At 36.5% G+C, this 24,676-nt stretch overlaps 1 protein-coding gene across 1 annotated transcript in view; it reads left to right on the top strand.

Moving 5' to 3' along the window:
• Nucleotides 1-24,676, top strand: part of RASA1 (RAS p21 protein activator 1) — a 70,700-nt gene that overhangs the window by 21,738 nt on the left and 24,286 nt on the right. Inside the window, exons 5-14 of the mRNA XM_074813131.1 lie at nt 2,368-2,485; nt 3,491-3,522; nt 5,093-5,145; nt 5,847-5,997; nt 12,958-13,036; nt 15,967-16,087; nt 18,371-18,527; nt 20,452-20,539; nt 22,929-23,006; nt 24,297-24,454. Coding sequence (XP_074669232.1) covers nt 2,368-2,485; nt 3,491-3,522; nt 5,093-5,145; nt 5,847-5,997; nt 12,958-13,036; nt 15,967-16,087; nt 18,371-18,527; nt 20,452-20,539; nt 22,929-23,006; nt 24,297-24,454 — 1,035 coding nt within the window. The remainder of the gene's footprint in view (nt 1-2,367; nt 2,486-3,490; nt 3,523-5,092; nt 5,146-5,846; nt 5,998-12,957; nt 13,037-15,966; nt 16,088-18,370; nt 18,528-20,451; nt 20,540-22,928; nt 23,007-24,296; nt 24,455-24,676) is intronic.

The raw sequence follows: 24,676 nt of genomic DNA, 5'->3' as shown, positions 1-24,676 counted from the left end.
TTCTCCCCTTCCTCCTTATCAAGAATGATTCTCCCTTCCCTTCCTCCTTTTGGAAAGAGACTGTATTGAACAAACGATAATTTTAAATGTGTAATCTTCCACAATTTTAAGATCTTAAATTACTGAATTACAGGCCTATCTCTCATGTTCTCATACGTCTCTGTTAACTGTTACTCACTTCCTTTCTACCACTGGTACCTCAATAATTTCTTAGGGATTGTCTGTACTCCCCACCCTTCTTGCATTTTCATGAGATGCTGTGTGGAAAGGAAGCAAAGCCAACAGTCGCATATCCAGTATCCTCTCTTTGTAGCACCATATCCCATATACTCTCTTTGTAGCACTTGGCTTTCTATGTGAGAACATAAAGAGTAGATATTCCACAGGCTTCTATTAGATTAGTTTTTGATAAAAGGAGTATTATTTTCTTATAGATTATTAAGGATATCTCTGGTTATTTTACTTGTGTTTAGTATTTGATCCCTCTTGACAAAAGAACAATATTACTATATTTTAATACTGTGGTGTTATTTTTGGTTTATACATCCTCAGCACACTTTGAAGTTGACAGAACCGAAGTATGTATTAAGATATTAAATGTAAATCAAAAGTATAAATACTCATATATAGTTGCCATTTCACTGTTAGGAAAAATGTGCTGGTTACTTGGAATTGATACTGCTTTCTTGACATGTCAGAATTACTTTTTTTCAGATGGAAGAGTATGAGGTTTTAAAGAGATTTGTAGTGATTTCTGATCTCTCTAATGAGACAGTGTGGGTTTTCATAAGTTGATTTAACACACCCATTGAATTGGAAATTGCCTTGTTTTGGGGAGTAGTAGCCTAAGATACAGAGAAAGGCATATGAGAGATTTATATTGTTATTGGGATGGAAATTTATCCCAAGGCTCACAGTCCAGTCCTATCTGACCTCTTTAAAGAACCTTGTGAGGATATTTGACTTTGAGGTTATGTTTTTCCAAGCAGGTAAGAAGAAAGAGGTAAGACAGGGAAGGAACTCTCTCTAACTGCATATTGCAAGTAAGGCTGCCTATTATGTGTAAGAATAAAAAGATAGATTGAGTCCATTAAGTGCCTTATTGCACCTGCCAACTTAAGAGGAAAAAGCATTTTATTACTTTGCTATCATAACAAAGATTTTAGAAAATTATAGGTTTTTTCCCTTTATTAGGATACAGCTAAAATACAGAGTTGTGTGCTTGGGTTTTGAGATCCACATGGCTAAAATAGTTCATGGCAGAGCTGGGACCAAAGTTCTCGGTTTGTTCTAGGTCAAATTAATACACTGTTGAAGACTTTATGCTTGTCAGAGAATCTTGGCTTAAAATTTTAACATCATAGTTAATATTTTAAAAGTTTGAAGTATTACAGGGTTAATTTCAGCCTGTGTTCCGTGCAGTAACTTAATGTATAGTTCTTTGTCACAGAGCTGATGGAGGGTGCTTTTGCTGTCTGTCACCTATTCTTAGGATTTATGTTTATTAGCAGGCGAATTTATTCTCTTTTCAATAGTGATTTGTTGCTTTTTGTTCTATAATTCTTGCTGTTTGCTTTGTGCTCAAGTTAATGCCTTTTCTGTTAGCCTACTTCAAATGAGAGAAACACCATAGAAATTTGCTATGTAATTTTGGCCTGAAATAGTAGTTAATGAGCTTCAATACTTTATTGCTATTTCCTGTAGCCTGATACATCATCAGACTTGACTGAGAAGTCTTGCTGTTCTACAGTGAACAACCCGAGTTCGGCATAACACTTAAGGAGTAACTTACACTAACCTTCCAGAAATGAAACTCCCTTTAGACATGTTAATGCTTCTTACTTACGCTTTTCTTGTTGCTAATTGCATGGCTTCTCTGGTTCTGTACTCTCTTTGTAGCACTTGGCTTTCTATGTGAGAACATAAAGAGTAGGTATTCCACAGGCTTCTATTAGATTAGTTTTTGATAAAAGGAGTATTATTTTCTTATAGATTATTAAGGATATCTCTGGTTATTTTACTTGTGTTTAGTATTTGATCCCTCTTGACAAAAGAACAATATTACTATATTTTAATACTGTGGTGTTATTTTTGGTTTATACATCCTCAGCACACTTTGAAGTTGACAGAACTGAAGTATGTATTAAGATATTAAATGTAAATCAAAAGTATAAATACTCGTATATAGTTGCCATTTCACTGTTAGGAAAAATACACATGGTGTGTTTGGGGTATCGATTTATGCATTTTTCACAAACAGGTTTTCTCAAATATCTTGCAGAAATTATACTCAAGAATTCATTGTGTTCATTAAACTTCATATTATGATTGTATCTCTGATTTAAATCTTGCTGTAACTCTCTTCAGTTTCCTTAAAGGAGACATGTTTATTGTCCATAATGAATTGGAAGATGGCTGGATGTGGGTTACAAACCTACGGACAGATGAACAAGGTCTTATTGTAGACGATCTGGTGGAAGAAGTGGTAAGTAATTTTTATATTCAGATTTCTTGAATGAGATTTTCTTTTGTAAAATAATACTGAAATAAATCAAAACTAGTGACATTTCATTGCCTGTTTTCTAGTTACGTACTTTTCTAAACCTAGTAACTGTATCTACTTGTTTTAAAATAATATAACAAACCTTTAAGCCTAATTCAGTATCAGAAAAGTGCTTATTCATGTATTGTCCAAAGAGAAATACACCTGAATGGCACTGTAAATTTACTGGTCAGTTTCCTATCTGCTACTCATTTAATTGCATTTCTTTTTTATATTTGCCATGAAACGTTCACAAACTGTACAGAATGTAATTTTGCATTGCAGTAGATCTTTCTCTTTCTTTTAAGGATGAAGTGTAGGTTAAAGATGTATTGATGAGTTATCTATACCTAGAAGGGCTTGTGTGGGCTCAGGAAGCTAACCAGGTGACCTTCAGATAATTCAGTTTTAATACACTTCAGAAGGAAAAAAAAAAGGGGGGGGGGGAATATCTATTTATTTATTTTCAACAAACTTGGCATTGATTTGGAGTCAAATATTATCAAATATTTTCCTGCACGGTACGTGTTAATAGCACTGCTAATAGCAGTGTTACCTGCAGACGCTTCTCACAGATCTGTGTCAGGATGTGACTGTCTGAATTGAAGTGGCAGTACTAGGCTATCGAACTGTAGGCTGATATATCAGTGGTTAAGTTAACCTTAGGAAAGGTGAGATTTTAAAAAGTTACCATCTCTAAAGAAGGACTTGAAACATGGCAGAAGCAATCCTCTGAGATAACATATTTTGGCTGAATTTCCACTTAGTCAATGAAGAGGAAAACTTCTTTTCATAGAACTGCAATAAGCCCTTTAGTTCAAAAGTATCTCAGACTTCTTAATGTTTTTTTCTACAGAAGGTCTTAACCTATGAAGTTTATTTTTTTTTTTTTTTTTTAAACTGAGCTGTATTGTTGTCATGCACTTAATATGTTAATTTTCTCATTAGGGAAGAGAAGAAGATCCACATGAAGGCAAAATGTAAGGATTTTTGTTTTGTTATTAAAAGCAATCATAACTGTTTTTAAACTTCAGCTATGACATTTCCCAACTTTTGGGAAGGTGAACCAAAGAGATTTATTTTTTCATCTCAAGACTTTTTTTCTATACTAGCTGCTGAAGATGCATGGATAATTATCATGAGAGTCCTGTAATATGTGTGCCTATTGCTAATGGGTTTTGCAGTGTTAAGATCTTAGATGAGTCCCTGTATGATCACTTTCAGCCAAAATATGCACAATGAAGTATTTCTTGAATATAGTGTTTCCCTTAGAGGTAATCTTTTTTCAGCTCTGCACAACTCTAAATACTGGAGAGAGAGCAAAGTACCATTAGAAAAATTATAATGTGATAATTACAGCTTGTCTCTGTTAGCTTCATGCAATAACACTTAAGCTTTAAAGAGAAAGCCAGAGGACTAAAATTTGTTCCATTTGCTTAAATACTTAACATTTTTTAAAGATTGATTACAACTTAGAATCAACATGTCAAGCTGTTGGTAGATTATTTTCAGTAGTAACGATGAGTGGCAAAACAAAGTTCAAAAAACTTTCTAGTGGCTTGATTATTTCATCTGCCCTCCATTTGCTTGCCGTATTTGCACCCGCTGCTTTTTCTCTGTTGCCCACTTAGCGGTCTCCAAGAGACCAGCAGCTGAAGGAGGCATTTATTGTTATCTTAATAGAAGAAGGAAAACCACTGTGTATTTGTAGTTTGTTTACTGTCTGCTAGTGTTCTGCTAGTCAATTTAGCAGTAGGGATGCCTTCAAGTGTAGGATTTCTTTTATTTGTTTATTTGCAAAGTAGTTTGTAGCAGATGCTTGGAGCTGTGATACTGTCTGTCCAGTTATTTGTGCCACCCAGAGGAGTCCTCGGGGGACCAGTGATTCCTTCAAATGTTCCAGTAACCAGAAGTTATCTTCTGAAGGTAGTATAGAAAGATAGTTAGAACTAGAGTTCTTTTCTGATACATAAAAAGGCCATATTTTTAGCTTTCCTTTAAAGGGCAGAATAAGCTATTAAGTTGTAGCATGTCAGGCTGGTCTGCGTAGTCGTCAGTATCAGGCTGGACAGAGGCTGCTGAACTTTTTTAGGACACTGCTCTGACACACGACTCTGGGAAGGTACAAGGTGTGAGAGCAAAGCAGTTTGTATTAAATAGTCTAACAAAGCTAGGTTTTATTTCCACAGCTTCTGCCAAAGTTCAGTTTGAATTTTTCTGTACAGTGTTTAACCTCCTTGTTTGAGCTTTGGACTATCTATCAATTACATAATTCATTTTCATCTCTGAACACAGTTGGATTTGAACGTCAACTCCCAAGTGTTGGGCATTTTTATTGAAATTAATTTATATACCGGTTAATGTTAGTTTTTTCATGCTGTTGGTAGAACAGAATCGTTAAGTAGCATAATCATTGATTATCTCATCTATATGTATTAGGTCTTTTTAAATAAAGATCAATTCATAGGTGCCAGAGCCTTGGATGTCACCACAGCCAAAAAAGAGAGCTGGTAGTCTTGCTTTCTAATTTTTCTCTTCATCTTTGTTAAGATGGTTCCATGGGAAGATCTCCAAACAAGAGGCTTACAATTTGCTGATGACAGGTACTTCTATTTCTGATTGAAATACAGTGGAAGTGAAATGGCACAAAGTGATCCTATTCGTATTAAACTGTGGCAGAACTTCCTTTTATGTGTGAATGTATGTGACTGTCTTAGTCTGACCAGCTCCTGTGGTTGTTACTTTGGTAGAATACTATATTGAAAGAAAACTATTGTGGCTATGAGTGTTATATTCTCGAGTACAATTAATTTAATAATTTTTGACTGAAATAATTTTTTAAATTAATGTGTCATATTTCACTTATTGATGTCTTCATCAAAATGCTGTGAAGAATACACTTTTTATACCTGAAGGAAAATATACTGCAAACTTTTTAGCCCTTTCATAGAGGGCTAAAAAATTTTTAAAATTAAAACATCAAGATTTCTGACATATATTGTTAAATAGCATACTTTAACTATTAGAACAGAAATTGTTGGGTTTTGAAAACATGTCGAATTTTTTTGCATGCTCTTGTAAAGAGGTGGCAAAGATGTGACTAGGTTGCCAGCTTCAGCTAAACTGTTTTGCATTAATTTTGGTAGTTTAATACCTATTCATGTAGTTTGAGATCAGTGTTGGGACTTACCTTGTAGATTTTCTATTTCAAGTGTGCAATTCTTGCTAATTTAAGTGGAAGTAGATTTGATAAGGGCTCATACATAACACTAAGAAAAGTAACACTATTACAATATCCTTTCAGTTGGTCAGGTGTGCAGTTTTCTTGTGAGGCCCTCAGATAATACACCTGGTGATTATTCACTTTATTTTCGGACCAGTGAAAATATTCAGCGTTTTAAAATATGTCCAACGTCAAACAATCAGTTTATGATGGGAGGCAGATACTACAATAGGTAAGTTCTTTTTATGGTAGAAGGAATTGTATGTATTTTATGTTTGTGTAAAGAATTTGTTTAACTTGCTCCTGGTAATTATTTACTGCTATGATGAAAGACTGTAGTTTTCTTAATAGTATACTAACCATTTTCCCTGGTTTGCTTAGTTACTTGTAACTGAGCAAGTTCTTAAAGCTTGCAGACGCCTAAGCTTAGCTTGTTTCTTTCAAAGTATAGTTCTTCTGCAAACCAGTTTCTTCACACTATAAATGGTGGATTGTATGGATCGTATGTGGATCGGTAGTTAAGAGAATGCTGTGTTGTATTGGAAGCTACTATCTGTATTCCTGAATATTTGAAAAGGGAAGATAAAAATGTTATCTGAGACATTCAATAGGGTTTTCAGATAATAGAAATGGGTATTTACAGGAATGGGAAAAAATACCTTAATTGTTGGAAAAAGTCATTAAATTTCATTGTAATATGTGCGTGATACTTGGGTCAGAAGTACAGATCACTTCATCTAGAGTGAGCAAAGTTGGTATGCATTTGTTTTGCCATTGGTGCAAAAAAATTAGTAATTTGTACAGAAAGAATAATAAATATCGAGAGATATATTTCCCCTTTTGTGAGAGAAGCTATCAGTACAGCTCCATCCTTGATAATCTTGCTTTTAGTGTTGTCAGAGATGCAAGACTTCTCAGTAGTGCAAACTCGCCTCCCTCTTTTTAATGGAGGCTGTTGCCTGCCTCACAAAATCGGCACTTTTCCTGAATTGCTCACCTAGAACCAGAGCATTCTTCATCCCAATAGAGCATTTCTCTTACTTCCAGCTTGGCTTCTGAGTGGGTAGAGATCCAGCAGCTGGTGTGTCTGAGAAAATGTCGAGGTCTCCTAACTAAGAACTTCAGTGGACTTTTTCATATGACTTCAAATAGACAATGGTGTGAGGCTAAACACTTGGACCCTTATGAACCTGTGCATATCCCACACCCAGGCAGCTTGAATACCTTCCACACTAATCAGTCTGGTCTCCAGACATCCTTATTGAAAACCAAGCTAGCTGCAGTGTCAGCCGTTCATGAAGGTAGATACTCTTTTACCCATTCTCTAGTTAACATGGTTTATTAGGAGGATGACAGGCTAGGAGCCCTCACCCTAGGTGATGTCAAACTAATTAGCAAATGAGTGAAACTCTTACTAGCCTCACATGGGTTTGCAGCATTAAATAGTATATCTTCAGAAAGTTACTACGTTATTACTTTGGGTTACTTTAGAATACAGGGCTGGATTCACTTGAGGCATGTATACAAATTACATTTATCTGAAGCAGATTCTTTCTATGATGTTGAACAGAAAAGCTTGTAAAGTTAAGTAGCACTAAGTTATGACAAAATGCTTTTAGTTTTTTTTTTTTTTAATATTTTGGTACCTAGTTTGCAGAGATCTTCCTCTGTGTGAAAGAGAATCTGCATAGCTTTAAAGGGCTTCATTTTTGATGCATGTTTTGGAGAATTACTACTATACTTCTAGGCTCACATTCAGTCCGACTTCGGTTGGTAAACTTCCCGGAAGTTCAAACACATAATGAAGTATGCAATGCAAGATAATAAGGCCTCAAAATAAAGATGCTAACTGCCCAAATTCTGTGATGTAAAATTGGGGTGGTTTAAACCCAGCTGGCAGTCAAACACCACGCAGCCACTCACTCACCCTCCCCCTGCCCCAGGGAATGGGGGAGAGAATTGGAGGGATAAAGGTAAGGAGACTCATAGGTTGAGAATAAAAACAATTTAGTAATTGAACTGAAATAAAATTAACATAATAATGATGATGATGATAATAATAGTAATAATAGAATGTACAAACAACTGTGCACCATGCGATTGCTCACCACCTGCCAACCGATGCCCAGCCCGTTCCTGGTTAGCAATCCCAGAGGAGAGAAAATCCCAGAACTGCAATCCTGGAAGAGAGACAGACAGCTTCCTAGCCAGCCTTCATCTTTATACTGATCATGATGTTACATGATATGGAATATTCCACTGGCAAGTTTGGGTCTGGTGCTCTGGCTGTGTTCCCTCCCAGCTTCTTGTACACCTGCACACTAGCAGGACATGGGGAGTTGAAAAGTCCCTGATTTTTCTAGCAACAACTAAAACCATCAGCGTATTATCAACATTCCTATCATATGAAATCCCATACTGAACCCAAAACACAGCACTATTCTATCTAATAAGGAGGAAAATTAGCTCCATCCACCAGGACAGAGATCTACTGCATAGGGCAATAAATAAGGAGCAGGAAAGAGGGAATAACTTTTTTGGCTTTTTAATTCTTACATTAGTTCATTTAATGGGGACGCTGTAAGAAAGAAATCTTTAAATATGTGAAAACTAAAGTGGTTTTGTCATGTGGAATAATCAGAAGTGGCTGAAAAGCAACAAACGGTGTTGAATGCAGAATAGAGATATACTAAGCATGGTTTTATTCAAGATAATGAAACTACAAGCATTTCTTGGTACGGAGTTCTTTGTGGCTTGTCTAAAAACGTAGTGTTTGTCTGCAAGGTGAAAACGTCAGATTTAAGAAGTGCATTGTTTAAATGCATCTGTTTGACGGTTTCCATTAACTATAAGCTTTTTGTTGTATTAAGCTGTTTCCATAAACGCTCTCAAGGTATCTCCTTTGAAATCTGATACTAGTATTAGGCTAGTTCTTTACAAAATTGTCCTTGCTAGTAGAGTATTTTTAATACTTTCTTACAGTTTTTGTGATTGTAATTGGGGTAGAAGATAAGATGAAAGCAATCTGCTTTTTGTTTGCGGAGTATTGATTACAGTTATCTAAATAAATTGTAGACCACGATTTTCCATACAAAAGTAGGAAGTTGAAGAATAGTAAGGAAACACAAATTAAAAGAAGTTTCTTTTATTTCTTGGATATTTTGAATATCCAGACGTTGGACTGGAATCATGATAACCTACATAAGCAACAGTATGTCTGCTTGTATTCCAGAAGTTATTCTGGGTGATCATAGGAAAAGAGATCCTGGGTACATCTCAGGAATCTCATATTCTGTGTTGTGTGGGAAGACTTATTTTTCCCACCAACCTGTTCCTTTTGCATGTGCTCCCACCACTCTGTATGTAAATTGCTTAAAATTTCTGTTGGTGAGTATGACTGACCGACTGTGTTTGCAGTCTGTCGTACAGTGGTCTGCTTTCATTATTTCATTCCCTTGTATCAGCTCTGCAGAACAGCCTACCTGTAGTCTTTGAGCTGTCCACGTGAAGGTCTGAATATATAGCACCTATACTGCATACGTACTGGGGGAATTATTTGGACTGTGTAACGAAGGAGTATTTTCCCATGGACTTTAGTAAAGCACTTAACTTCTGTGATCTTTCTGTTTGTTCCATGGATAACAAATTACTCCATTAATCATCTTTCTACACTTTCATGGAAAATTTGGCAAAGCCATTTCATTATGGTTGTACCAAGTCTGGCTGGAGTGATGTTAATTTTCTTTTCAGCAGCCAGTGTGGTACCATGATTCAGATTTGTGACTAAAACAGTGTTGATAACACACCAGTGTTTTGCCTCTTGCTGTGAGCCATGCTTGCACAGTATTGAGGTTTTCTCTGTTTTCCAGAGAACCAAATTGGCCAAAGAGGTATGCATAGGAATAGAAACAGGAGGGGATGTTTTGTTGTCTGAGGTGGGTGTTGCTCAGACTGCCTGTGCATCAGTCTGCTTGTGAGAGGTGGCAGGTGATTGCTTTTGCAGCACTGGTGTCCTTGTCCCTCTTCACTTACTAAACTGTCATTATCCTGACCCATAAGTTTTGTTGCATTTGCTTTACCTGTTTTCTCCACTGTCCTGAGGGCAAGGGATGAGCAAGCACTGTGGGGTGTTCAGCTGCTGGCTGGGGTCACCCCTCCGCAGACCCTTTAACATCCCCCTCTTCTTTCTCCTTTTCTTGAGCTTTTATTGCTGATCATGATGTTATATGGCAGGGAATATCCCTTTGGCTAACCCTAACCTGCTGTGTCCACTCCCAGCTCCTTGACCACCCCGTCCTACCCATGGGATGGGTGCAGGGGAGCAGCATGGGGAGCAAAAGGAAAGCCCCAACACTGCAAGTATAGCTCAGCAGTAGTCAAAAGTGTGCTATCAACACAGCATTTCAGTCATGTGTTTAAAACACAGCACTGCATGGGCTGCTGTGAAGAAAATTAACTCCATCCTAGGCAGACCTTGTGCCATCATGATTTTAGTAACTGTGTCATGAGATCACACTCTGAAGATGTGCAATTACTGGTGTACGGCTTTTACTGTGAGAGTATTGAACAATGACACAAGTTACCCAGAAAGGTAGAGTCTCCATCCTCGGAGACGCTCAGAATGTGACTGGACAAGGGCCAGAGCAGAGCAACCTGCTGCTATTGACCCTGCTTTGAGTGGAGGGCTTCGACTAGGTGGTCTCCAGAAGTGCTCAACTGTTCTGTGAATAACTTCCATATGTGTTTCATACTGGTTTTATGTAAGATAGCGTTTATTGTTTCGACTCTGTTTTTAGAACACGTGGTGGAATAGCATACCAGGCCGTTTCTGTCCTTTTCTTCTATCTGCCGTCTTTCCAAAATTCAACCTGCATAACAGCATTCAAAAAAACCTTTAAAATTAGGGGTTCTTCTTTGTTTCTGTTGATTCAATGCCAAAGAAGAAGATAAGAAACATTGGCCCAATAGTTTAAACAGTGAACAAGCTTTCGAGTTACCTTGAATTTGAGACAGCACAATTTGAAAATTTAGTAGACAATTGGAAGATAATTTTGTTTCAGCTGGTAGATTAATCTATATTGTGACAGGCCAACAATATGGGTTTAATGTTAGTTCTTTGCTTTTATAATTTAACAGTGTATAGAATGGTGTTGCTTAGTTCTGCTTTCTGGATTCTTCATTACAAATTTTGAAATGTCAGCTGTTGGAATAAGTCTCGATTCACTCTTTAAGTCTTAAAAAAATTATACTGCTTATGATGGTGAAGTACTTTTAAAATCATCCAAGTAGCCGAGACCTGGGGAACCTAAAATGCTCAGCATAAGGCTTGTTAAAATTACTAAAGTAACTGTAATGTAATATTGAGACCTATCTTTATTTCTGTATATCAAACCAAGTTTAACCTCTTTTTTTTAAATCCATGCTTATTTATACGTTCCTTGATGCATTTTGTGTAAGTAGGATTTTTGTGGCTCTCATACATTGAAGAAGGCTATGATTCATTTTCCTGTCTCCTAATTAAGTTTTGTGGTCAGTCTGATTTCATGCTCAACGTTACACACATTAGATAACTCCGATCACAGCTGTGCGTTCTGTAGTGTACTTGTCTGAAGATATCTGGTATCTTTCTGCCTGCAGTGTTCAGTTCAGGCGTAGCTGTCATAGTGCTAAGGCAATGTGGAAGGGTGACCACCTGAATTGAGTTCACTTGCGGGAGGAGAGGGCTACAAAGTCAAGCCATTAGTCTCTCCGTCAAGGCATAAGTCCTAGTCTGTATGGTACTCTAACTACAAAGTAGTTTTCAAATAAAACAGAATTTATTCTTCAGCCTGTTTATGAAATTGGAAGAAATTAGGCACCTGGTCCTTATATTGAGGAACTCCTGCTGGCATCTTTAACCAAGGAGGGAGAGGAGTTGACAGTCAAGGTATTCTTGATTTGTTGAGTGAGGAAAATTATATAATGCTCTTCTACTTATTACAGGAAGTTGGCAGTAGCTATTCAACATGTAAAATATGATGACTGAGTTATTATTTCCTGTAGTGTGGCAAAGCTTAAATTTTTATGCAGAAAATGGCATATTCACATTGCATCTCAGGAAAACTTGAAATAATTGCTTTCAGTAATACTGAAAGAGAAGTTTATGTCATTCTTCATACCTGAAAAACAAAAACGTGTGTGGGAAGATTATTTTATCAAGTGTGCACTCATTCACAGCTGTAGAATGAGAGAGAAAAGTGAGGTAAGATGTCTTGCTGTAACTTTATTCAAAAGTTTCTGAGATTATTTTTACAGTATCAGATATTGTTCCTGTGTTGGACACAACTGTATCCAATGGTAACAGGTCAAAGATTTCACTGCCGCATGCCTTCTTGATTATCTTTGCACACAGAGCTAAGTATGCATGAAGTGAGAAGACACACTCAGTATATTTTTGTTTTCTACTTAATTATTTAGTTCTTTTTTTAGGTTGCTATTTCGCATACAAATTATTCATTTCTATTGATGTTCATGTTACTGTTCTTTGTTACAGTGTGAATTTCAGTAACTGCAAAAATAAGTTAGAGCAACTCAGATGCCTTGAATTTCAGGTTTTATCTGCTACTACTTCTCTCCTGAGTCTTCCAAACACAACTGCAATCTGAATCTGGTGATTAGCATGAATGCTTCCCTGTAGAGGAGTGCTACCAATTGAGTATTTAATTTACCAGGATAGCTCAGTGATATCCAAGTATAACCTGTATAAGCCCTGATTTCTGTTTGCTAGTCCTGTCCTCCTAGAAGGAAATTACTCTGCACTTGCGGTATCTCCCATTCCCCTTCCCTGGTTACTCTAGGACTTTTAAAATTATTGCCAACGAAATAGCAATTTTCAGCCTGATTGGAGAGCTGGTAATGCACATGTGCTGCTTGAATGTGGAAATAGCAGTGTCATCATTTGGCGTTTTAAACAATTAATTACAATATTTTGTAGAGTTTAGAATGAATACATTCTGAATACAGTTTTGTGAACTTTCTTGACTTCAGTATATTAGTAAATTCTCGTTGCTACAAATGAGATTATGATGTTTAACACTTGATTTGTTAGAACTTTGTGAGACAGTTTTCTGTGGTTGTGTAGAAAAGCAAATTCTCAAACAGAGGAAAATCTAACATGTCTAACACTTGAATGCTCTTTTTCTCATTGTAACAGTATTGCTGACATCATTGAGCACTATCGGAAAGAACAGATTGTTGAAGGATATTACCTTAAAGATCCTGTTCCAATGCAGGTAAGATTTAATCTCTGAAAGCTTGTTGTTGAAGACACAGATCTAATCATAAATCGGTTTATGAACTGAATTACACCAGAGATACCAACGGTAGTTACACAGCATCGTCTCCATTTTTAATGTTTTCAGCTTGTGTGTTCCTTTTGTTTCAACCTCAAACACATTCACTTACCAAAGGTTGGCTTGTAGTCAACAGAAAATGTGGTAAGCTCTCTGTCCTCTGAGGTGTTCATCCTCTGCTGTGTGCCCTTAGCTCTGACCTGTGGCTCAACCATGCTGTGCCTTAGTCCCACGTTAGGGGGAACCAGTCTGCCCTCCTGTCTTCTGTGTCTGGGGCTTTTCTTCTGCCAGAGGAAACCTGTGTGCACAGAAAAGCTTTGGGGTTGATTGTAGGGCTGGGATTGCAGGTCTTGTGCCCGAGCAGATGTTCACCCTAAGAGACCACCAGTAATACACACACCACATCATCTAGGTTTTCATAAGCTTATAGCTAGTTAAAAAGTATACATGTATATTTTGTTCCCTCTGCTTCCAAACTTTCATGTTTCAATGGTTAGAAATTTGCCTTTAATTTCCTCCCTAAATAGAGTTATGGTCAATTCATATCCCTTTGTGAGATCTATCCTATTAATACAAGAACATTTCTTGTATTTTCTCTTGGTCAGCTCACTAAGCTAAGCGTACCAAAGCTGATTGTGTCCCTTTGTAATGTTCTCATGGTTGCTCTGCTGCCAGCAGTTTTGGTGTGAGCTCACCTTTCTTGAATGTGGTAGACCAGAACGGTTTAGAGTACCACGTCATGAGTAATTGCCTTTTTCTCTGGATAATACTTTACAGAAATAACCTAGAATAGGTGTCATTTTCTGTGGGGAGTTGACAGTGGCAAGCAGATAAGGACCCACACCTTTGTTTGCTCACTCCCCTCTCCTGCAGAATGGGGACAAAGGCAAAAAAAACCCCAACCTCCTGGGTTGAGATAAATACAGTTTAATAAGTAAGGAAGGGGTGATGGTGGTGATGCAAAGGCAATCACTCACCACTTCCCACAAGCAGACTGATGCCCACCCATTCTCTGAGCAGTGGTCACCCAGGAAGACAACCCCCACACAAACACACAGTTTTATTGCTGACCATGATGTTATATGGCAGGGAATATCCCTTCCATCAGCTGGCGTCAGCTGTCCCAGCTCTTCTCTGGTCCCAGCATCTTGTCCACTCAAGGCTGAGGAGGGGGCAGAGTGGGGAACGGAGAAGGTCTTGTGCACGCACCGATCAGTAAAAGCCAAAATCACTGGTGTGTTACCAACACTGTTTTAGTCACAAAACCAAAACACAGTACCACAGGGGCTGCTGTGACAGAGGTTAACTCCATCCCTGCCAGACCCAGTATGTTGTCACAGCCATGTTACAGCACAGCTCACTCCTCTTGTGAACAACTCAGCTGTTCAAGTTTCTCATTTTCTGTTTTCTAGGGGTAGGTATCAACAAGTGTAACTTTTGCATTGTACTAGCAGACTTACACCTTGTTATTCTGATCTTTCCTGTACTGCTAATTGTGTTGTGTCATCAGTGCTTCTCGGTTGTTGCTGCTGTTAACTGGTGCTTGATAATGTAATTGGGACAAAAAGAAAATAGGAATCCTGAGCCTGCTCCTTGAAAGGCTTCACTAATTACTTTCCTCATGCTCCATTATTCCTCTTGAATCATGGCAGTAATTTTCTTAATTTTAGCTTTTTGCATACACACTTAAAATTCCTGTATTAATAACCCTCTCTGCATTGACCAATTTTCCATGCAAGACTACTTCAGATTCTTTTAACCTATTCAGATATATTTGTGACTTTGCTTAAAAATTTTTGTTGTGGTCAATGGTGCAATTTATGTTCAGCTTTGTGTTACCTCTCTTCTGTGTTTTTGAGGGGAAAAATAATCCTAAAGTTTTGCATCCATTTAGGGTCAGATTGATTTCCTGTGTCTAATACGAAATTTACTTAAAAATATTTGTCACTAGATATGTTGTTTTGTGTGCTGTTCCCTGCCTACTTATGTTATGGAGATTATCTTGAGCTCATAAACATCTGGATGTTGCTTCTACTGTAGGTCCTGTAATTCCTGTTAGTATTACCAAAGTGTTTTTCATCTTGCTTTTGTCATGTTCAAAATCATAATTCTTGTAGATACATGGGCAGGAAGCAAAGTAGAATATTTAGCATGAGCCAGTTCATATGTTGCTTGTCATCTCAATGCTGTTCTCACTGCTTGGCAGTCTTGCTTTTCATGTTTTCTTTGGCTAAAGAACTTCTGCTGATCAGCTTACTTGGTAAGGTCAAACTTGGCTTGGCTTTTGGCCATTCTCCTTTTGTTACTTGCATTTCCAGGTCCTACAGTTTTCTGTGTGAATTTATCCTTTTTCTGTTTCCTGTTTCTGCTTTCTTCTCTTGTCTTGAGTTCTACTTGGTTAGGACATGTGAGTTCTAATGAGGTTAATGAGGAACTGTGCAAGTTTGAGTGAGTCGGTTTTAATTGTGATCTGCACCATTCTTGCTACTTCAGAGTTTATTCATTATTACTCAGACTCAAAAGATTTGGTAGAAGAGAGAAGCTAGATAAATCTGTAAACACTTGTATAAATTTAACAGAAATCTCAGTGAAAGATGCTGCTTTTTATTTACTATGAAAAGATACAATGTTATTTGGTAGAAGTTGGTCTGTATTGAAAACTTTTTTCTTCTGTCATAATTCTGGAAATATGGAAATAGTTACATTTTCTATCAAAGGTATTGTATGAAAAATTATATTACTTTATTAAAATGCATGAGAGAACAATAATAGGGAGTTGGTAGTATTCAGTAAGATGATCCTGGTTGCAGCTTCACTTTTTTAATGGTGATTTCTGAGCTTAAAATACATTTTTCTTACATGTTTACCAGCACCAAGAACAAGTGCTTAATGATACAGTGGATGGAAAAGAAATCTACAATACAATTCGTCGGAAAACAAAGGATGCTTTTTATAAAAATATTGTCAAAAAAGGTTATCTTCTGAAAAAAAGTGAGTTATGTTTACTTCTATAAAATTTTTTTCTAAAAGAAATGCAGATACGGATCATAGAATATCGCAAGTTGGAAGGGACCCATAAGGATCATCAAGTCCACCTAAAACTAAACCAAATGACTAAGAGTGTTGTCTAGATGCTCCTTGAACTCTGCCAGGCTTGGTGCTGTGGCCACGTCCCAGAGGAGCCTGTTCCACTGACCAACCACCCTCTCAATGAAGAGCCTTTTCCTAATGTGCAACCTGATCTTCTGACGCAGCTTCATTCCATTTCCTCGTGTCCTATCTCTGGTCACCAGAGAGAGGAGATCAGCACCTTCCCCTCTGCTGCCCCCCTTGAGGAAGGTGTAGATTGTGATGTGGTCACCCCTCAGCCTTCTCTCGTCCAAGCTGGAGATACAGATATCTGTATCGTGGATACTTAGTGAATTTATCATAAGTGTCATGGATACTTAGTGAATTTAGCATAGAAGTGGTACTGGAAAGGACAAAATTCAAGTGGGCAAAAGGTTCTAGAAAGGGTGTGAAGAGTATCAAAGATCTCTTTCCTTAAATAGTACATGAATAGAACAACATGATACATAAAATCACATGCAGTATGAAAATGTCAATTGGCAGTTGTTCTGAAAAAAATCAAGAGTGCAGTGCAAAAACTAGGCATCCTTGTCAGTTACCATTCAGACTCATTAAATGAAGTGTATGCTCATAAAAAGTGTTAGTATTTGATATGGAATTCATTAAATTCTAGCTGACAAGAGTAGGTTAGAGCTAGAATAGTATAAATCTGGCACATTTGTTGGAGAGCACAGCTGGTTTAATTTTGTTATTCCATGTTAGGTTGTATGTTTTAAATGTTAAAATGTATTTTCTGCTGTACAAGATACATAGTGACTTTTTTAGGGTTCTAACACTGACACAGTCAATAGAACATAAAATGTTGATGACTGCTTGACTCAATATGACCTTGAAGAATTGCCATTGAGCGAGTCTCTGAAGTTCTGAGGAAGCTAGTCCCTTACCAAGTGTTATATTTCCACTTTTTTAAAAAATCAACATTAATGGAAGCAGAAAAACTTATCAATAATATACCATATAAATATATTAATATCAATAATACCAATAATATAAAATATCAATAATATATAATAATCAATAAGAAAATTTCTGCAAATGACAAAGACCAGAACTAGAGGGATAAATTACAGATAATAATCTGGATAGCGACCAAAAGTGAGAAAGAAGGTATGATTTTACATGTAGCCGAATATGAGACATTTAAAAAAATAAACCACCTAAACTGTAGACCCTCCAAACAGAACAAGGAAAGCATCACTTTTATTGAGTAGGCTGGTTCTTCTGAGAGAACGTGTAGAAGGATGTCATAGAGTGAGGAATTGAGAATGAATTTAAAACCTTTAGCTAAAAGATGTAATGAGATAATTTAAATGTGCTAACTGGAGTACTAAATAGGCGTAGAGAGATGCACACAGCTGCATATGGAACAAATTCAGTGAAATCACGCTTCCATCTAGGAGACAGAGTGTCATAAGTGGATGTTAGATTTGTCTTTTCAAAACAGTGCTGGTACTCATTTATTGAGGCCCATGGTGGATTTATGATGATCAAAGTATAAAATTAAGGCTGAAAGTTTTTTCTAAATGGTACTGTGACTTATGCATTAATTAGTTGCAGAAAGTTCCTAATCCATGGTAGTTCAGAGAATGTCTTCTCTGAAACAAGTGGAACCGGCCAAATCCTTAGATATGGTTGTGTTTGGGGCATGGTTCTAAGTTTGCATATAACATATTCCCATTTCTGTTATTCAGCCATACTATTTTAAGATACTGTAATGCAATCTGTTAAACATCGGTCAGTTCACGAGTAACTTTCTCATGTCAAGAGTCTATTTCTTAATTAAAATTGTAACAAATGGGATCCACAGCATCATTATTTGTGAACTGTGTAGATACAGTCTTAACACTGACAGGAACTCAGTGTCCAGGCAGCTCATATGCACTTGCCTAATGTTGTTGAAATTAGTGAAAATGTTTAAGAGAACCTTTTGCATCTCTACCTGCATCTCTGAAGAGGGTCTAGTTTTAGCCAAATGTTGCGTAAAATTATGTATACTGATAGAATAATGTAGGTGTGATTACCTGTACATAGTTCTTCTGTTTGCAATTTGACAAAAACTTTACTGCCCTCTTTTGTTTTCTTCATTTACAAAATTTACACTTTATTTTAAACACTATCGTAACTTTTTGCTTGACTCTTTTACAGGTAAAGGAAAAAGATGGAAAAACTTGTACTTTATATTAGAGGGAAATGATGCCCAGCTTATTTATTTTGAAAGTGAGAAACGAGCCACAAAACCCAAAGGACTAATAGACCTTAGTGTGTGTTCCGTCTACGGAGTACATGACAGTTTGTTTGGCAGGTAGGACACCGGCTTTTAATTCTCGTATGTGCAGCAGGAGAGTTGGCTGCTGGTTTGAGGCATGTGCAAGACATGGGCAATGTGTTCACGGGGACTAGTGAACAAGTAGCCCTGGCTTGCGTCATTGGTGTGATTGCAAGGGCACATGCAGACAGATGTAATTGGTGAATAGTAACTTGTTGAGCCATGGCAACTCAATTGCTAGCAGCTGTACGCAAACAACTTCAAGTTAAAAATTTTAGAATTTAGTACTGAAGTTACAATGTGATGATTTGAGCTTTTTTTGCATTGTCATTCTTGAATATTGAGTGTATTAATGTTCTACATTTCATTTTACAGACACTAGAGATTATGAACCAAGGGTTTTAATCCTTTTGAACCAAGAATTGACAAAATAAAGAATTAAGTCAGTTCCAGAAGATCTACATTTTTTTTGGATAGGTATTTGAAAGCTAACTTGATTAGACAGAGTCTGTAAGTGCTTTTCTGTTGAACAAGTGCTTTTGTTAGATTAGACCAACTTAGTAGTAAACTAGTTCATATAAGTCAACATCTTCAGAAATTGTTTTTGCGTAATTACTATACTCATATAATTTTTGCATCAAATCTTATTTACTGTAATATTTTGATATTCAAAATATGCCAACTGCAAGGGATGTGATTATCAGCAAAGAAGCTGGAATCAAAAGTCTTTTGAGTATCATTAGTAATTAACAAGAAAGCGTTTACATACTTTTTCATTTGTGGTTACAAAAAAACCCCTCCACGGCCTGTATTATGTCATAGAGAAGAAATAAATACACTTAATCCTACAAGTGTTAGATAGAACTTCTGGTTATTCCATGGATCTTAATATTTATTAAAAATTGATATATAGTCAACTTCTAGGGTTTTTTGGTGAAAAAACTTCAAGACAAATGCTTAAAATTAGTGGCATTTCTTAAGCTGCAAAGACCGGTGCTTTTGTTTGATCTGTTGGGGGTTTTACTTGATCTTTTCAATAATTTTGAAAAAATCCGCTAAACTAATTGGGTTGACGGGCATAGATGTAGATAAGGAGTACCAGAACAGTAATAAAAATATTATTGAAATGTTCCTTGTGTAAGTTGGCAATTCTGCAGGAAGCTTTGGTGTATATTGTAAACATTTTGGGAGAGCTAAACTTTCTTGAGCACAGTGTGGAAGGTCATGAATAAAGTGTGCACTTAAATAGCTTGTAATTTGACAAAGCAAAGTATCTTTGACTTTTTGGCAAATGAGTGGAGGTACACAAAATGGCAAAGACACTATATTTGCATTTAAGGTGGTAGAGGTTTGTCGTGTACATCAGTGGTTAACATGCGGTACAATACGTATTTTATTGGTCGCAAGAGCAGTGGGACACGTTCAGATAGGGGATTCCTTATGTTCATATTGTTTCCCGAACTCGTGAGAAAACAAATCCTTAATGTATCATTAATTGATCAGGGACTAATGCTGAACCTCTGCTGCTTTTAAAATCTTTAGGAATAGTCCTCATTGACAAATCTTTTCCGTTACCGGATGGCTTTTTTTTGCCTTAAGTCAGCATTCATGCCTATTCAGCACAGACCACTCTAAAAGTTTCTCAATATTCTGAAACAAATTAGCTGTACTAAAGTGTGGTTTTATTAAAATGACATAATACATTCAAACCAAAATGCAGTTTTGAAGGACCTGAGAAATTTTCTAGCTGGAGTTCTTCCTCTTTCCATGTATGATGATGCTACGTGTAGACAAAAAAAAATTGATGCAGTGTTCAATGTTCAGTACTTTTTACAGACAAACAGCAGAAATGTATTAGTTCAGTGTAAACTTTGTTTTGGCACAGATCAACAAGCAAAGGTGTCCGTTAATATTACAAAGATTAATAAAACTTATATTTTTTGTTTTGTTTATTTTTAAGGCCAAACTGTTTTCAGATAGTAGTTCAGCACTTTAGTGAAGAGCATTACATCTTTTACTTTGCAGGCGAAACTCCAGAACAAGCACAGGTGAGAACTTTTGTTTGTAAATACAATTTAAGAATGAATTTTTTTTGTCCTGTGTTGTTTAACGATACTGCTCTTTTGAAACAGGAGGCAAGTGTATCACAAATAGTTAGTGGCTGTGTCAATATTAGCAGGTGTTATAATGGAGTAGTGGCAGATCTGTAAGCGGAATGGTTGGTGCTGAGAATCCAGCACCTATATTAACTGCACTTGGGGGTTTTACTTTGGAGAAGTTCCAATCGGGTCCCATGGACTGAACTTCCATTATTTTCCACTGTATGTTTCTGTAGAACTTATTTTTTTTGATGTAGTTCAATTCAGAAGAACAATTTACTGTCTAGGACTTTTCATGTCATAAACCAGAACATGGTAAGTGAGAGTTTTCCTTCAAAGGCATATTCCTGATATGAACTAAAACGCTAATGCTTGTGTGTGTGCCCAGTGACCAAAGTGCATTGAACAGCTGCCGTTTGCAGTTACTTGTCCTGTCCATAAATTGGTGGTAGTTCATAGTCTTGGGCCCTGATCATGTACAAAAAGCAAGGGTTTCTGGTTTTAGTGGGTGTCCTTTAGTTACTAGCTCTCTAGCAGTTATGTTTGCTGATTAAGAATTGTAGGATAGGAGCCAAATTTTCTGAAATTCACTCACCAGCAGGAGAACATATCTAAGAGAAGGCAATGTCCTTATTTATTAAGTTTACAGCTCTGAAATGTGTTGCATCAGAAGTTAAGCTTTGTATTTGATTTTATTTAAATGGAATTAAAGCTGTTTAGAGCACTTATAATAGACTGCTATTGACCCGAGCACGAAGGCTGTATAAATTTAGTATTCTTTTTGTGCTGTATATAAAGGAAAGCACAAATTTTCTTGTTAAGTTAATACAAATTTGTTAAAGTAGCTGAGATGACATCAGAATAATGTAGTGCATTTGTCACACAACTCTTAATGTACTGTCTTTGAGAAGCAGCGTGCTGTATACTAATTGAGAATATATACATTAATTTACACATTCATTACTCTGTACATTCATTTTTGTCACATCTGCAATGTCTTTTGTGTTCTAGAAATGAAAAGAATTAAGAATGTGTAGAAGACAGAATATCCTGTCTTGTTCCCTGAACATTTGGTATAATCTGCTTTTGGTTTTGATCTGCTTAACAGACTGTTCACTGCATTTATACAGAATGGAGTTGGGCTTTTTTTTATAATGTGGCTTTGACCCTGGAAAGTTTATAGATATTTCTCTTTTGAGAAAGTTCAGCTTTCTTACTCTGTAGCATTTCGTAGAAGAATAGCTTTATTTGTATATTAAGACGCTCTCATAATGTGGTAAATAAATATCAAAGCAGTGCCATCCTATGGAATTTATGGTTTGTACAAAACAAAAGCGAATGGAAAATGTAGCCTTACGTACTAGTGTCACTGTGCTTACTGTGGCACATTGTTCATTCTCACTGTTGTGAGCTTCGGCATTTAAGGGGAATGAGATGCTATGAGAGAGTATAGAGGCATACTCATTTGTGTTAAGAGATTTTTAATGACATTTCTCCATTGTACTTTAGATGGTGGATCTTTGAGTTACCGACTTAAGAAGGCTGTTGGTCAAAACCTAATTTTTGTGCTTTGCAAGAGCTATACGAAATTCAGTGGTTGGGAATGAGGTTATAACACATCTTTCACCTTCCAAAGGCCCCTTGCAAAGCTCCTCTATTCGCAACTTTCTCACGCTGCAGTGATTTTTTCAGAGGTGGTCTGGCAAGTTGGCAGTGCCTCTTAGCTTATTTGTTTAAAAAAAAAAATACACACAAAGGTTCTACAGTCATTTTGGTGTTAGACAACCTGTTTATTTCCTTGATCAAAAAGGAATCCACCATCCACTCTGCTGTATGCGTTTTTGAGCAGACAAAATGGGGAATGATAGATATATGCTCTGTGTTTTGCTGTTAATGCTGTTTTAGTTTTTGTTTGATTTGTACACAATATTACAGCTGCCATACAGAAGTACTGGAAAGAAAAATCAGGACAGTTTGGCTTGTTAACTGTAATTTTCTCAGAAGCAAACAAGTTTTGCTTCATTTTATATACTATTTGTAATTTCATTTAATATTACTAGACTGGAAAATTGGTAAAGTTCACACCATATATTCATTAGTAATGCTTGGTGTTTCTAAAAGACAAAATTGTTCAGATTTGCAAATTCTTTATTAGGTTTTGCTCAGTAAAGATAAGAATTTTGTTTTAATACTCAAACTTGCATACTTCGTAATTACAGAAAACTTTTTTGCCAAACTAAAGGGAGAACTTCAGATACTCTTTTTAGATATGCCTGTTCCACTGCAAGAAGCTGTGTCTGGCTGTTTTATTACACTGTTCTGCATCCTTCTCTCTTAGGACTGGATGAAAGCACTGCAGATGTTTTGCAGTTTAAGAAAAACCAGTCCAGGAACATCAAATAAACGTCTACGTCAGGTGAAGCTGATATTATGGGGTTGGCGGCGCATGTGAAGGAATGATTTGTTTTTTCATTGCATGAAAATGATACTGATAAATCTCAGAATTTTCCTTTCAACAATAGTAAATCATGCATATACTTACCTTCTTTTTTGGAGTCACACAGGACCCTTGTGAAACCAACCAGAATGACTTACACTTTATTATACATGTCTACATACATTAAAAGCAAAATGGCTTTAGGCAATCTGCACGTGCTTTGCTAGGTATTATTTTTTGGCTACGTTTGAGTAAAAGTTTAAAGAAGTCAGTGTTTGTATCATCCTAACTTTTAAAATTTACCACATATGGGAAACTTCAAAAATTTGACAGACTTGTGTGACATGTGAACAAAATATGCATTTAATATTATTCATTTTCACTAACAAATGTGTGCTGAACCATGCTTGTGGCTTAATTTCTCTTGGCCTCTTGAAAGTGCTGTGTTTGCCAGAATTTCCTCAGAGATAGAGGACAGATAGTCGTAAATGGGTAAGTTTCTAATGATTGGAGAATAACAGGAAAATACTTCAAGAATCCCTGATATTTTTGAATGTTAGGAACTTTGACTGCAGTTGTTTTAGCAGACAGTGGAGAAAGGAATAAAATTGGATGTTTTTCAGGACACTGAAACTGTTCTGTAGTTAACATTAAAGATGTTTGGATACTTCTGAATAAATGAACTAAATTAGGTGAATTCACAGATAAAGTGGCAGGTGGAATTGGGGGCTTCAATCTGCAAAAATAAAGCAAAAAGAGTGGCAATCTGAAATAATTCTTCAAAAAGTGAAGAAAATGCTCGTCTACATAAAGGAATAGAATGTAACTTGTTGCACAAGGGAATTTTATGGAATCTGTTAGGAAAACACCAAATAAGCCGTTGTGTTTGGAATTGTCCATGGCTCTTATTCAAGGTGCCAGTCTTTGATTTCAGTAAAATTTTCTGTGCATAGAAAAGTTTGTATTTGCGAATCCTAATGCCTCAAAGGTAATTTTAAAAGAAGAAAACAAGATGTCTTAAAAACATGGGGCTGGAGGTTCGTTTTCAGTAATTATTTGAGTTACTCTTACTTTGCCACTGGTGCCTCTTAAAATGTTGTTCCATTACTTCTGTTCCTTGCTCTTCTTATCAGGAAATTTTAGTTTGTATTCAGTATGCATGTATTAACATTAAGCTTCTGCACAGAGGATAAAAAATAATTAATTCGTGTGGTTTTGTATTTCTCTTTTAGCAACAAAAAGTAAATTTTGTGTATTTCTTCTTTTTAGGTCAGCAGTCTTATTTTGCATGTAGAAGAAGCTCATACGCTCCCAGTAAAGCATTTTACTAATCCGTATTGTAACATCTACCTGAACAGTGTCCAGGTAGCAAAAACACACATCAGGGAAGGCCAGAACCCTGTGTGGTCAGAAGAATTTGTCTTTGAGTAAGTCTTAATCTTCTTGAATTACTGAATTTCACTCATAAGTTGCATTGCATTTAAGATTCTTAACACTGTGTACTGTTTTGCATATGCTTTCTAAAAATACTGTATGTGTGTTTATGCAGCAGGAACCTTTCAGCCAAATTCTGCATGGGCAGAAGCACCTACGTATCTTTGTTAATAGAAGTGTCTTTGGCTGATAATGAGAACTCAGGATTGAAATGA

The sequence above is a fragment of the Strix aluco genome, chromosome Z (genome assembly GCF_031877795.1).
Source record: "Strix aluco isolate bStrAlu1 chromosome Z, bStrAlu1.hap1, whole genome shotgun sequence".
In the NCBI taxonomy this organism is placed as follows: domain Eukaryota; kingdom Metazoa; phylum Chordata; class Aves; order Strigiformes; family Strigidae; genus Strix; species Strix aluco.
Note: the sequence above shows the minus strand (reverse complement) of the source record. Positions and strands in the feature narration are given on the sequence as shown.